Source organism: Molothrus ater, chromosome 9, assembly GCF_012460135.2.
Source record: "Molothrus ater isolate BHLD 08-10-18 breed brown headed cowbird chromosome 9, BPBGC_Mater_1.1, whole genome shotgun sequence".
Classification (NCBI taxonomy): Eukaryota; Metazoa; Chordata; class Aves; order Passeriformes; family Icteridae; genus Molothrus; species Molothrus ater.
The window spans coordinates 9,138,193-9,153,414 of NC_050486.2; the positions used below are offsets into that span (position 1 = coordinate 9,138,193).

The 15,222-nt window shown below is 41.1% G+C and overlaps 1 protein-coding gene across 1 annotated transcript in view; it reads right to left on the reverse strand.

Moving 5' to 3' along the window:
- DENND1B (DENN domain containing 1B) overlaps nucleotides 1-14,912 on the reverse strand; it is a 149,459-nt gene extending 134,547 nt beyond the window's left edge. The window contains exons 1-2 of the mRNA XM_036388022.1: nucleotides 14,882-14,912; nucleotides 12,012-12,076 (exon numbers count right to left, since the gene is read on the reverse strand). Coding sequence (XP_036243915.1) covers nucleotides 12,012-12,076; nucleotides 14,882-14,898 — 82 coding nt within the window. The 5' untranslated portion in view covers nucleotides 14,899-14,912. The remainder of the gene's footprint in view (nucleotides 1-12,011; nucleotides 12,077-14,881) is intronic.
- Between the last annotated feature and the right edge of the window lie 310 nt (nucleotides 14,913-15,222).

Below are 15,222 nucleotides of genomic sequence, written 5' to 3' on the forward strand. Positions count from 1 at the left end.
CTTAGATGAATAATTTCTAGTGTTAAAATACACAGAAGCAGAACTTCAGTAGCAGAAGTCCCCAGTACTATATGCCACTATCAAGTTTCCTTGTTTATTAAGATAAAAGGAGGAATGTACATGGTGAGAAACAAAACAAACAATGCTCTTTTATCAGATCATAAAATCCCTTTATGTTCCTAGGACATAATGTGAGAAATTCTGATTTGGGTCTATACAGAGCCCAGTTATGTTCTCAGCAGAAATCCAGAACTGCATCTTCTAAGGGTAAATATTTACTTTACACAGATTGGCTCTAAATCCGTGTTACAGCACAGCTGTAATGAGCACCTCTAAAAACTTTCCTGAGTTGAATCAATTCCAGGCTCTTTTACTGAAGTCATTAATGATAATGTTAACTGCTGAATGCATAGATCATTCTGCAATCCTAGGCCACATCTTACTTGAGAAGTGACTGAATACACATTCCAATTTTTATAGTCAGTACTTCTCTCTCCTTTTAGATGGGTTGGTGAATATATCAAAAGTTGGAGAGTGTATGAAGTACAGCCACTGTTCACCAGAAAGCTAAAATTTCTACGGGGTACTCTCCTTTTGCAGAGAACATCTCATAACAAGGTATCCTTATTTTCACACCTTAACACAGAGTATTTTTCAGCAGCCATAGAAAACATCACCATCCAAAACACCAAGATAGGAGAAGCCACACAGATGGGTTCTCTTACAGCAAATTTTGCTACCACAAAGTTTTCGGGGAAGTGCAGAGAAAAATCAGTGTTTCAAAGCTCAAAGACATGCAAACCCACATCAGGAGGGTCAGGAAAACTCACAGATTGAAGTGAAATAATTTTGGGCTGGAAGCAAAGTTTTTTCTCTTTCTAGAGCTTCAATGCATGCTGCAGTTTCAGATCTTCCTCATCTATATAAACTGCATGAAGCAGATCATATATAAGCAGATCAAGTTCATGCTCCCAAGCAATTACAGAGCAAGTGCTTGGGATCTGCCCATCCTCATGGACTCACTGGCTTCAAGAGCTCTGCTGACCACAGCCAACACAATTCACTACCTTCTTATTTCCAAAATTCATCCTACTTGACTTCCACTGAAAATTCTGGTAGTTTAGTTTATTTTTATTATTGTTTGATCTGGTTTACCCTGTCCTTCATCACTTTCCCCAATACCAAGAGCTGAGATGATTTCTGCTTTGTTCATTGCTGAAAACATATTGCAGATTCCCTCCAAGGACTGGCAAGACCTCACAAGTATTCTCAATGACAGTCTGCTGTATCTGTCAGTGTCCAGTAACATCACACAAATTGTTTATTTAAAAATAAGAGTCACCATCACTAGCTGCCACACAGTTTTAAGACAGGCTTTAGCTTATTAATGGTTTTATTGAAAATTAAAAATACTTTCACCCAGGCACTTAAGGGGTGGTCATCTCAAGCCTTTTTTTTGGTCAAGCAGTGTCATAGTATTAATTTCTAACATCACAACCAGAATACAAAAGAATATATCTTTCAAATAATTCTTTGTATAATACAGCATATTATGTCAAGACCAAAAAAAGAAAAGTTCTTTATAAATTCCTTACTTATTAATTACACTTGCTAGTTCTGCCTTTTTTTTTTTTTGCCTGACACTTGTAAAAGCATTTTTAGACTAGAACTAGTAAGGTGCTAGAGGGCTCCAATCCCAAGTTAAAGCAGATGGAAACACATACTTACACTGCATGCAACATGCCCATTCCCAGAATCTAAAACAGGTTTACTCAGATGCACCAATTAAAGTGCCTGATTGAAACTGAAACCGAATGCTCAGAACCTCACCTAACTCAGTTTCAGAGCTTTACTTGTCCTGGCACAGAACCACTGACATCACAGCCTCCTCTATGTGACAGCCAAAGTTCATCAGCTACTAGGAAACTGAAGTTCTTGTTAAGCTGGCAGTATTCTTACAGGGAAAAGTTACCTGGAGGATAAATACCTGCAAAAGTCTTTCCTGGACACAAAATTCATCAGAATTTCCTCTGCTGTGTCACAATGCTGTTAACTACTTTCAGTTCTATGAATTACTGCATGATACCAATTAATACAATTGTGGTCTTCAGCCAGAATTTTGTTCACACAAAATGAAAATTTAATCTATCTCCAAATCTACAATGCTTCAAAGTGCCCACAGATAACAGGGATCTAACTTTGAGTATGTGGGTTTTTTCTTAGGAGCTAAATTTTGTTGTGAACAGAAAAACTGGGAAAACCCACCACAGTTGTGGAACCCATTCCTTCAAAAACAGGACAAGAGTTTAACAAAACCCAAACAGATTCCAACACAAAGCCAACAGGAAGATAGTAGGACAGAGTAAGGGCATACCTAGCTGTGTTTAACTTCCTGAACTGGCAATAGATTTACTTTAACAAACCTGAAATACTTGAAATCAACACTAAGGGATGAATCAACAGCCAATACTACATTGAATGGCATGAAAATCCCATCAGTCCCTCCCTATGTGACCTGCACAATGAACTCCTCCTGCCAGCTCCAGAGGCAGCCCCAGCAGCTGGATGGTGAGCGTGCCCATGGAGCCAGACTGCCAGGTGCCACCAGAAGCAGGAAGGATGCTTCCCTCATGCTTTAAGCAGTGCCAGCTATTTGAAGTGAAACACAAACAGCAAACACAGCTTAGGAGCCAAAGGACCTCCAGAAGATGGGAACAGGATGCATAAAGGATCTGCTCCTGCCAGCAAGACTACGTTACAGTAACTGTTTCTCTCTGGACACTCTAGAGGCACAGTGGTTTTATTCCATTGTTTCAAACTCATTATAGACTTCCAGATTGCTAGGTAAGTTTGCAATCACCACACAACCCTTGTCCTTTACCATTATGCTGCACTTTTTTTTTTTTATTTTGCATTTAAACAGAACACAAACACATTCAATGTAGCACAAATCACTCTTACTTTTTTTTTTTTTTGCACTGCATCTTAACCTGAGGATATAAAAAGTATCACTGTTCTGTAATAACTCAATTTCATTCCTGGAAACAACTGCCTTAAAATGTTAAGCTTTTCTTTGCAACTTCGGAAGGAAATAATGCCGTGCCTATAACCATTATCAGCATGGCTTCTCAGTGTCAAGTGCAACTATCTCAATACAGTTAAACTCAATATTTAGCATCCAGTATTTAACTACTAAAGAGATTTTTGCATTTAGCAAAAATGACACAGCAAAAAGCTGCCTCCTCCCAAAAGCAAACATTTCACCCCATCCACACAATAACAACACAACAATATTTATACGTGCTCTAATACAGGTTTAAGTGGTGCAACAAATAAAACCCTTGATATTGAACAGCATCTAAAGTCAGATGTACAGGAAGTATTTGTGTCATTCTGTGGTTCTGAGTTGAAGGAGCAATGCAGTGTTAAAACACAGAAAAATAACACCTTGGTTATGATGATTTTGCCTCTATGATGATCAAACTTGCCATTAACTAAGAAAGTTTTTAAAATATGTCCCATAGAAACCCTAAGCAATATGCTCTTTTCAGACACAAGTTTTTAATTTTAGCTAGGTTTCAATCTACATCTGAATACCCATTCAAATGCATAAAAAAAAAAAAAAACAGATTCAGGAAATATAACCTGAGGGCGTTGTTCAAACCTTGTTTCTAATTAAGGATTTAACACTTAGACAAAACCTTCCAAACAAGGATTGAGAATTTTGCAAAGGAACACAGTATGACTAAACTGCTGCCTTGGCTCTCCCATTGCAGGAAGCTCAGATACCACACCCAAAATCTTGTTCAGGCCTTTTTTCTTAACTTCTGCTTTTTCTCTTCTTTTTTCCAAATAAAGTTTAGTACTAAGTTTTAAAATTTTCTCCTAAACCAGATTCACAAAATATAAAAAGTCTTTGTTCACCCAGATTATTCAGTTCTAAGCATAAAGCTACAATTCTCCAAAATACATGGAAAAATATTAAAGGCAAATATCAGAAGTTAGTGTTTTCAGCATTTTATTACTTTATCTGTCAGTCACATAGAATCTTCCACCCAAGTATTTGCCTGTAAATATCATGTTTTTACCAGGATCTTGGAGTTACTACACATCAGCCTGCCATGAAAAATATAGATTCTTAACATACTAGTTGCAAAGCAATGCTAGGCTCAAATCACTCTTACTACATCACTTTAAGGAATAAAAATAGCACTTTTTTTACTTGGCTTCAGGGGTTTTTAAGCCCTTCACAAAAACTTGTGTAACTCTTCCCTTTGTAGCCCTGATCATGTTTTATTTTATTTATACACAGAAGTATCTATTTCAACAGTTAGATGATGAGCATGTGCATCTACACATATCTGCCATTCTCCAGATAATATCTTCAGTGTCAAAGGAAAAAGAATTAAAAAACTATTTTTGTTAACCAGACAGGAAACCCTACACTTCAGCATCTTCAAATTAGTGATAGACAGAGAAGTGTCTTACAGCTCTGCAAAAAAAGAATTTTAAACCTTGGAAGTTGAATCAGTGTTCAAAGTTTTTTAAGCAGATTTTAAATCCTCCATATATTAAAAAAAAAAAAAAAAAAGTCATAACATTATATATAAAGAGAGGAAGCAGCATAAAACACCCCACTGAAGTAAGATAAATCTCTGTGTACGATGGGCTGGCTGTTCAGTGTGTGGGAGGGCTGAAGCATGCTGACATTAGCTTAGGAAAATATGCAAACTCTTAACACTTCTGAATGCAAGCAATTTAAAAGCCCACAAACTATCCCCCAGGCAGCCATCTCAAATAGTGAAGTACTAAAACGAAACTAAAATTAAATTTGAAAAAAGCACAAGAACATCAACTTTCAGACTGATTGACATTACACACATTACTGTTTTCAACTTATAGTTATACTAATACTAGTTGGTTCATTCTACTCATTTTTATACAAAATCCTTTTTATACCAGCTTAGAATTTGTATCCCTTAACTCATCAAGTTTTTCCCTTTTAATTTCACTGCCTAAAACCCGATCACACCGCTGAAAGTGGCATATGGCATTACATGAAAAACTGACACAGCCGGGCAAGTGCCTGCAGGGGAACACTTCATCTCTAGCAGCAGTGATAGCACAGAGCCTGCCCCCACATCACTGCAGCTGGAATCCCTGCAGCAGAGCAGAGCCTGCCACTCCTCCCAGGACTGTCCCCTGGCTGCTGGGGAGCAGGGTCGGCCCTCCCCACCGAGGTCTCTTCACCCTGGTAAAGAATGCAGGCGAGATAGGAGAAAGGGCTTCCTTGACCTATTTCTTGAGCGGCTCTCACCCCTTCCCCTCCTACACACACATATCTGCACCCACCTCCAAATGACACATACATCCAAGAATCTCTGGAGGTTGGTGAAAAAAAAAAGATCTGTAGGAAATGAGACACTAAAAAGTGGCAACATTTTCCTCCACATTTTTGCATCTGTGGAGAAGCTGAAAGCCGTAGAGACTACACTGCATTTCTCAGTCTCTGGAGAAAAGAAGGAAAAGGTAAAAGGCATCAAAATGCCCATTTTTATCTTAGATGCAAAATCATTCTTGTCTTAATTGGTTTTGTTGTTCATAACTTTCCAACACCCACTCTGTGCTAGTGACAGTCCAAACACACAGAAGATATTGTTCATACCCTCAGGGGCTTTCCAATTAAATGCCAGAAATTTGAACACAATGAAATTACTCATTTAGCTACAAGTGGAGGGTTTAAAGATTATAATTTATGAAGGATTTACAGCTATGCTTGGTGTTTGTACACTAGAGAACTTCAGCCAAACTCTGGCTCATATTCCTTGGTTTTGTCTAAAGGACAAGTGATGCTCTACCTGCTTTTCATATACTACCTGCTTTTGTCTTCAAAGCATTTACACAACTCTCAACAAAAGACTGTGATATTTTCTTCTCCTCATCAATCAATCCTATAGAGAAGCCAGGCTAGATTAAATGTCCTTTTTAACTTTGAAATTTCAACAGAATAGCAAGAAACCACCACAGGGAAGTAGCGCTAACCTAAATAACATATGAGTTAATGAGTTGGGGCAGGGGGGCAGGGGAGTGGATGTTAAGCTCAATGAAACTTCTGAGGAATATAAAACCAAATTTTTTTTTGTTTTTTCTAATATTTTTTGTTTTTTCTAATACACAAAAACTGCATCTAAGCCAAGACTATAAGCAGATATCCAATGCTGTCAAATGATATTTTACCAATTGAAAAATTCTAATATGTTAATACAGTATTTGAGACTAAAATATAAACATAAATGAGATACTTTAAGAAAGTTTATCTAGCTCATAACAACATATAGTTGCTCTCCACAGTCACCTGAAGAACAGAGCATACTTTAAAAAAGTAGAGAAACCTAATTTTCTGTGGGCCAGTACTTATTTAGTACCCTTCCAGCTAAAACCAACAGGGAAAAAGGTTAGCAGTATATAACCACTGCATCAAAAGTTTTTACTGCTCTTAAAAAAAGTCCTGCAGACTTCCTCATATGTTACTCTGATAGAATTATCTTTTTCATCAGGTTCAAGAGATGCTGTACAAAAAAATGTAGAGCAGAGGAAAGAAGTTATCTTCATCAGCATGTTACACCCAGTGGCTCAGAGAATGTGGTTAACAAACAACTCTCTAGAGTGAAGAAAAAACAGAAGAAAAAGTGGTGCTTGCTCTGTCCACCTCCTACAGGCAGCTTTAGAAGACTCTAAATCTAAACCTTACCAAAGCATGACAGATTACCCTTGGACAAAACTACCAACTGCAGTAAACTTGGTTTTGGAACTGGGACCTTTCTCGATTTAGGTATTTTGTTAATACCTTAACAGAGAGCAATCAAACCTCATACAAAGAATTTTGCATTTCTAAACTAATTTCTGGACTTAATGCATACAATTTTAACTCTACCAACACACAATCAAACTGGATTTTGTGGCTTCTTGAAAATTTAATGAATTTAAGGCCCTTTAAAGAAAAATAATTTGGAGATCACACATCACTAAGATTTATTATCATTCTGGCAGAAGGAAAATAAACTACAGAAGTTATTCATGCTATTCAACACAATCTATTTAACACCTTCTCTGGAAATCACATTATCTAGCCCTAGAGCTATATAAGACTTCTTAGCATTTAAAAAAGAAATAGAGACAAAGCAACCAAATTTCAAGGGTGTTCCAACAATTATTATAGATTGGACAGAAAATGAACTGGTACTTTAAAGGGGTTTTCAAGTAAAACTTGAACAGTCAGGACTGCTTTAGACTCAAACCACAATTCAGTATTTGACTTTTCTGGATTTACCTGCAGCCTCTGAGGAGCCCTTCTGTTGTTTTTTTTTAATGTGTTATAATCAAAGAAAAAAGTTTAGCAAACAGGACTCTCTTAATCACACTGAAACCAATCTGAGTCATCTTCTCGGGAAACTGTGGACAGAAACGCTGAAAATTTTATGTTCACAGAAGCTGTTGCATATTGCTTTTCTGCTGCTGCTGTATCTGCACTGCCTTTTGCATCTGCAATGCAATTTTAATAGAATCAATGCACAGGATATAAAATTTATAGACTGAGTTAAATTGCCAGCTTCATCTCTGCCCATTTAACTCAAACCCACAGCTCAGACTTAGAGGTGTGTATGTACAACCTGTACATGCTTGTGTGCTCATAGACACACAGATAAATATACACTCCTCACAGAGATTACAATGGCACTATTCATTTGGACATGTCCATGTGGAAAAGTTCAGAAACATCAACCTTTCAGAAATTCAATTTATTTTTCATGATAGAAGGATCTGGATGGCAAAAAAAAAAAAAAAAAAAAAAAGCTGCAGACAGCTTTATTCAGACAATTCCTAGACTCCAACCCATCTTCTAGTGCCAGCTGCAGTGTAATTTTCAAGGGACAAAAGAGTGCCAGGAGGAGAGTAGAGCTGCTGTAGGTGCAGCTGTTGAGCAATAGCCTTATGTAAGACTGTGCACTTAGGACAACTGAACCACTGCTCACTTCTGATACCCAGTAAGGGTGACTCAGCTCAAAGTGCAAAAAACTTTTCACCCTAAAGCTAAAGAGAAATTCTTGTCCTTAAAATAACACAGCAGTTTTGATAATATCTGTTATCAAGCTGCCCTATGGGTCTGTAAGTGAAAATTTAATACAGAAGGCCTGCTGCTGATATTAAATTGAGCACACATTTTTGCTATTTCTTGTTCGCTGTTCATTAAGGAATAACACAGAAAAGAATTACAAAAATATGCAACTGCCTGGAAGGGAGTGTAAAACTTTTTTCTGTAAGGTGCTACTAACATTGCAAGCCAAATACACAATTAGCAAATACCAGGCTGTTAGAATAGCTTAGCACTTCTGTCCCAGTCACTTGGCAAACTCTGCTGAACAGAAGCTAATTCATCTCAAAAGTCTTGTGAGAAATGGGTTATGAATTTTCCTAAGTAAAAGCTGTCACATCAACTAGTTACTAACTGATGTTTACTGTCCTCAGCACTGCAAAGGACCCAAAGTTATGATCTGGGCTACAATCTCATGTTGGTTTTAAGGCTCTTGTCTCCTCTTTGGAGATTTACTCTGAAAATACAGTAGTAAGCATATATCCTAAACTGTTAAGGGAATTATGAGACTATTTAGGTAGTATGCTTTTTTTTTCCTCTTCTGTCTGAGGAAAGAGTTAGAAGATCACTGTTCTAGCAATGCTACTATGCATTCCTGTAGTTTAAAACAGAGTAACAAATATTCAAGTATGTAAGCTACTCTTAAATCACAAAAAATCCAGAAACCATGTATCCAGTGGGAAAGAGAATTTTGATCCACCCATAAATAAATACATGCTAGCACAACTGAGCCTGTAACCAATTCAAGAGCTACCTACCAAACATGAAGTGATAAATTCATACTAACTTAAATGAAACCTCTTTGGGTTCTACTCAATATAAACACCTATGTTGAAAATAAGTAGTAGAATAATTGAAGGACAAATTTCTTAACACATATAAGAAATTATATGCTGCTGCATTTCATGTATGTATGATCCTTTACAGTTGGAACAGTCCTAGGACAATGTAAAGTCTGAAAAACTGATATTCCTGGAGAGCTATTTTGTAATTAAGAAGTTATGAAAAAATACTTTTACAAAAGTGTTTAACAATTTTAACAGTAAAATGCTTAATCATGTCAGACTGTTACATTCAGTATCCTCATAAAAACATCTTAGTAAGAGCTCCACATGCAGTAAGAACCACCTCCATTTTGATTTGTTAGAACAGTTATACATTGGCACAGGGAAATTAAAATACAGGAGAACAGAGACTACAGCAAAGCTTGAAAAGAAAAAGCTTAGAGATACACGGGTCACATTAAGGTCTTCCTCGCTCCTAAGTCGGCTTCTCCTGCTGCTCACTCATGCAGGGAGATCATAATTTTGTGGCTGTGATATTTCCACGGCAACACTGGTGACAGTGATGTCACAAATTCAGTCCTGACATAGCTTCAGGATCAAGTACAAGGAGCAGATGGGATGCGAGGGAGAAAGCCCCTATTTAAACACAAATCTCTTTCATAAGAAAGAAAGAGGCGTGAGCAAAGAACCAGGTGAATGGATCATGTTTTCAAGTATGATATATTCAAAAGATTATCCTAGCATGAAAATCTATTTAAAGGCAAGACCTACAATACAGGGTAACTGTCAAATTTGTTAGGCCTTATAATAAACCAACCTTGAAAGCTCCCTGTTTTGCATGACAAGCCCTGTGCTCCGTTTCTGAAGTGGCACTGAAGACAATACACTTTTGTCCCTTGTGAATTTCCTTTAGATAACTTTAACATTCAGATATATTAATTTGATACATCACTGTGCTCATAATACCATATGTAAATATGATGTCAAGCCCTCACTGAAGTGAGTTTGTTATCTGAATTAGATATGATATGAAAGACATTAAAACAAATCCCAGATGGGTCACCAAGTACAACAGGATGGTAACTGGAATATTCAGCCAGCACTGTTAGATTAGCAAAAGGGGACTGTACTTTTGTCCTGATCTGGATGCATGCAAGAATCAACACAAGCTGCAGGCCAGCTAAAGACCCTTACCAAGCCCATCACCAGTTCCACACTGCAGACTCCAAAAAATTACTGGTATCAAACCCATTCCTATCTTTGGCCACCCCATGACCCAAGAGCAACTGAGCCCAGAGAGCATAGAAGCAATTGTGACAAAAAGGGGAATAGCAGGGAATGCAACCACAATACAGCCACCAACAGTCCCCACATTAACTCGGGTCACAGTGCAAGGAGATACAGATTTCTTACAGATGCTTCTCCCCATGAGGACAAGTGATAAACAGCAAAACTACCAAGCAAGAGAGACAAGGGAAGTGCCTATGACCAAAATTCAGGTGTAGGTAGTCATTCACAGAGCTGCATGCAATGAGAAGTGGTTTCTTATGGCAGCAGTGGCAGAAAGATGCACAAGAAAAATGAGAAGTCAAACAGAAGATAAAAGAAATAAAAAGGATATAGATCCATGTTCTGATCACAGAAGGAAAAGGCCCACACTGTTCCAAGATTTCAAGATGAAGACCTGGAAAGATTACCATCAGTCTAGCTCTCAGGGGGAAAAGGAAGAAAGGGAATAGAATTTGCAGCCTGAAGCTGGGCCTAAGCCAAGACATGAACAGGCCCCCAGGAAGGGATACTGGGTGGGGGCAGAGACTAAAAAAACAATGCAAGGAGAAACAAATCCAAAGTCAAGTAGCTAAGCAGGGTTGCCAGACATCATCTATGAAATCACTAAGGCAAAAATTGCAAAAGGGAGAGAAAAGTAGGCAGAGTGCCACATAATCCAAGCCACAACAATAACAATGATAATAGTTAGGAAAGTCCGCCTGATTTGCCAAACTATGACAATACCAAGAGCAAATCAAAAAGCAGGTGATAAACTGGAGAGTGCTGGCTGGTAACAAAAGTAATTAAAAGACCCAAAGGCCTACAATTGTTTAGCTTCAACCAAAAGGGGTTTTTTCCCAAACACATTAGGCACATTCTTACAACTCACACTAACAGAAACGCTGTCTGAAATATAAAAAAATAAGGAATAGTTTGGGGCTATAAACTTCTACAGACCTCTTACTTGTTAAAGTAGTAAACTCTGGAAACAGTATCCATTAGCACAGTAGGACAAGAAATATAGTCTATTTTAAGATGTAGTTTATTGTTTTTATAGTTGTGATTAAGACACAGCTGTCACAGACTAACATGACTACAATACAAGCCCAAGAAGACTCCTCCTCTCTCCCTGCTTTTTTAAGGCCAACAACCTCGGATGAGAACATGAACCCAGTTCCCCCAGTGGACTTTCAAGAGGTCACTTTAATTTCAGTACTGGAAAGCCCATCTTCTTTTTACCCAAGAGGAAAAAAAAAAGCCTCTCTCAGACAACTCTTGCACTATTACATCTCTTTTACCTCGTGTTTATAGAGATGTGAAAGTGACGGCTGATACAAGCTCAAGGCAGCTCTCATTGCTGTTTGTATGGTGCAGCAAACCAAGGCAGCTGCCAAACATGAGCTACAAAGAAAGTCTCTTCTATTGTTTTTCAGAAAATAACTTACTTTCTATCACACTGATCAAAATTAACATTCCCCTGACAGACAGAAGTCAATTGTTCTTCTAAAATGAAATCTTACACAAAATCAATATTTTAAGAGTAGAAAATACACTTCAAGTCCAAGTTTTGCAAATATATCATGGAGAAAAAATATTTTTACAACAGCTAAAATGAAAACATAACAAAACCCCACAACAACTACAAAGTAATAGATTTTAAAAAGCAATAAAATAATCATAGGCACATTCTAACATAATGTCAGTCCAAAAGCAATTCAAAGTACAAAATAACACTAGACTGGCACGCCAAGTATTTTTTCCAGATGTCATTTCTCTATATAAATATCATAGGCACAGTGTATTACCTTCGTTTTCTGAAGCTTGGCATTTTACTTTCAGTACCAAATCAAAGGTACGTTCTGGATTTTCCCTAGAAGAAACAAACACAATCAATTATCATATACATATTTCAGATCTTATTTCTACTGTTATATTCTTTCCATTCTTTTTGTAGAATAATAAATAGAATTAAAATATTATTAAAACAAAATTAGTACTCAGATTAGTTCTAAGTAAGAACCAAAAAGTCGCATTTCCCTATACAGCCTTAAGAAAGGAATAAGAAAGATAAACAAGCTAAACTGTGTGATTTATTTACATTTTATTGTCACTGCCTTATATATCAAATAGCTTTTAAGTCACTTCACCATACCTCATCTAACAGTTGAGAAAAAAGAGCTACTAAGCTCCTTATCAATCAATCAATCAATCAATCAATCAGCAACATTAATGGAGTCACAGGCAGCCTTTTCTAAAGCTATGTCTTATTTCTAATAAGTAGGAATAGGTCATCATTAGACTTTCATTTTATTCGCTGTGTTTAGCCGCTGTCCTTTAAATGCACCTGATTAGCACCCCAAGGCCGAGACTCGTTTGGCTTCCTGTTTCACCAGATATTGATCGCCAGCTGGGCCTCTAAAGGCTGAACCTCAGGCGTGATTCACTGCGAGAGCCAACACGAGTGCACTAAGCGGGGACGGCCACAAGCCCGAGCTAGCCAGGAAGAGGAGCCTCCCTATCTGCAGTAGCCATCAAGGGCAGCTGCGTGTGACGGCCGGCGCCTCTTCCACCTGATGATAATAACAAACTGCGTGTGCCAACAGCAATTAACACTCAACCTAATCCCAAACTACATATTCATTGAAACGGGCCTAAATGCCATTACCATGCCATCCACCCCTCTCTGTCTACCAAGCACACTGCTATTTATATTAAAAACAAGAGGTATAACCGCACCCATATAAATTATCTATTTAACCACATAAAAGGCTCACAGTGGAACTCCTGTCTTGTGTAACACTCCCACTGAAATCAGCTGGAGATTTAACTATAGGAAAAAAAAAAGACTTGGTTCCAGGTTTCTAGAATGCTTCACATAAAGCATACAGCAAATTAAAACGTTGTTTCTTTAAATAAAGTATTGAATGAAATCCAAAGGCTGAGCCAGGGAAAAACTCAGCTGTCACAAATTAATTGATTCAGTACATGTGCTCACTGACCTCAGCACCATCATCAATTGAGATACACAATTATCATCTAATTCAGATTATGAAGACATAACCTGTCCATAACACACTCTTTCCTTGCATTTAAAAGCATTTTGTTGGGGAAATCCTTTATCTACTGATCCTGCATATACGAGATGAAATTCTGGTCTGAGTTAGGACAGCGTAAATCCAGGACACCGGAGATTTAATCTGGTGTTAAACTGTCCATTGTTCCTCTGGCTGATGAGCAGGTTCAGAATGAAACTGATAAGGCTTGGCTGAGTTACCTAGAAAAGTGACCACAAAGATCCTTCATTTGAAAAAAATGACATCTCCCCATGACATTGCTCTAGCTTAGGCCTTCGGTTTATCCTCTCAGGCTGGGGTTTTCTAATGTGAATCGGTTTGTGTTACAATCACCAAATGAGTGCTTCTAACTCAACTCCTAGATGAGTTACACTCAAAAAAGGTCTTTAAAGTAATACTGCCTTCTGTCTTTCACTGTAGTACTCTAAAACTGCTTTTGCAGGAAAATGCTTCTAAGTTTACTCTTCACATCCCACTACACTCAGAAGTGTCAAAAATGTGTCAAACTAATCTGAGAATTGTGAGCCTGTCTCTCGTCTCTCGTTTCCCTGCCAGCTCCGCGGTGGCAGCCTGCTCAGAGCGTACAGACACGGAGTGTTTGTCAATTGCCGAAACCCGTGTGTAACATCTTGTCACTTTCAATGTCACGAGAGCAGGCGGCCGCTACCGGAGGGCAGCCCGGACGGCAGTGCTCCTGAACACCCCAAGAACCTCTTCTGCACCGGCCAGGCCGTAATGACAGAAGGGTGGTCTGCAACCACCATGGCCACAAGCTAAAACACAAGGAGTTTCACCTGAACGTGAGGAAGAACTCCTTTACACACTGAGGGCGGCAGAGCAGTGAACAGACTGCCCAAGGACGGTCGTTGAGTCTTCCTCTGGAGACGTTCCAAACCCACCTGGAAGTGTTCCTGTGTCACCTGCTATATGACCCTGCCTTGGCAAGGCGAGAGGAAGCAGAGCTCCCTCCCTACCCTGACAATTCTGTGACCTCCTAGAGGGATGTCTGTAACATCCTCGGCCCGCGGCGGGCAGGGGCACTGCGGGCAGCTCTGCTGGGCCCGGCGGCCTCGGGACCGCGCTGCCACCCCCGCACAGGCCCCGTTCACCGGGCACAGCCCGACCGGCGCCGGGGCCTCTGCCCGGCCGGGCCGGCGGCTGCCGAGCGCGTCCCCCGCGCCGCTGCGGACGGGCGATGCCGGGGCCGCCGCGGGGCCGGGAGGCGGCGTGGGGCGGGGGAGCGGCCGGTGGGGCTGCGGCCGCCTCCGTCTTCTCCTCCTCCTCTCCGCCGCCGCGGGCCGGGTCGGGGGGCGCCGCCGCTCCCCCCGCTCCGCGGATCCCGCCTCGCCCCGGCTCCGGCCCCGCCGCCTCCCGCCCGCCCTTCCCGCTGTCACTCAGCGGCCGCGGCGGACGCGCCCGGCCCCTCGCACGCTCCCGCCGGGTGGGCTCCCCCTCCTCCCGTCCCCGCCCGCCGCACGCCGGGCCCGGCGGACCGGGGCAGCCACGGGGCCTGCTCGCCGCCTGTCCGCCGCGGGGGCTCGGCTCGGCTCGGCCCGCCGCGCCCCGCAGCCCCGGCGCGGCCCCGCGCACACAGCACTCACTTGAACCTGCTGTCCATGGTCACATCGCGGGCCCCGGCGGCGGCCCCGGCGCCCCCAGGGACAAGCGCCCCGCCCGGCAGGGGCGAAGGGGCAGCGCCGGCCGCGGAGCGCTGGGCGGCGGGGGCGGCTCAGCGCCGCGGCGGGCGGCGGCCCATGGCTGCTCCGCTCCGCTCCCCCGGCTCGGGCCGCGACTGCGGCGGAGCGCGGCACCGCCTCCTCCCCCGTCTCTCAGTTCCTGTTGCGGCCGCTCCGGCACCTTCTGGGAACCAGGAAGCTCCGCGGCGGCCCGGGGAGCCGCCGGGGCTGGTGTCACCTGAGGGCGGCGGGGGAGGGCGGCAGCC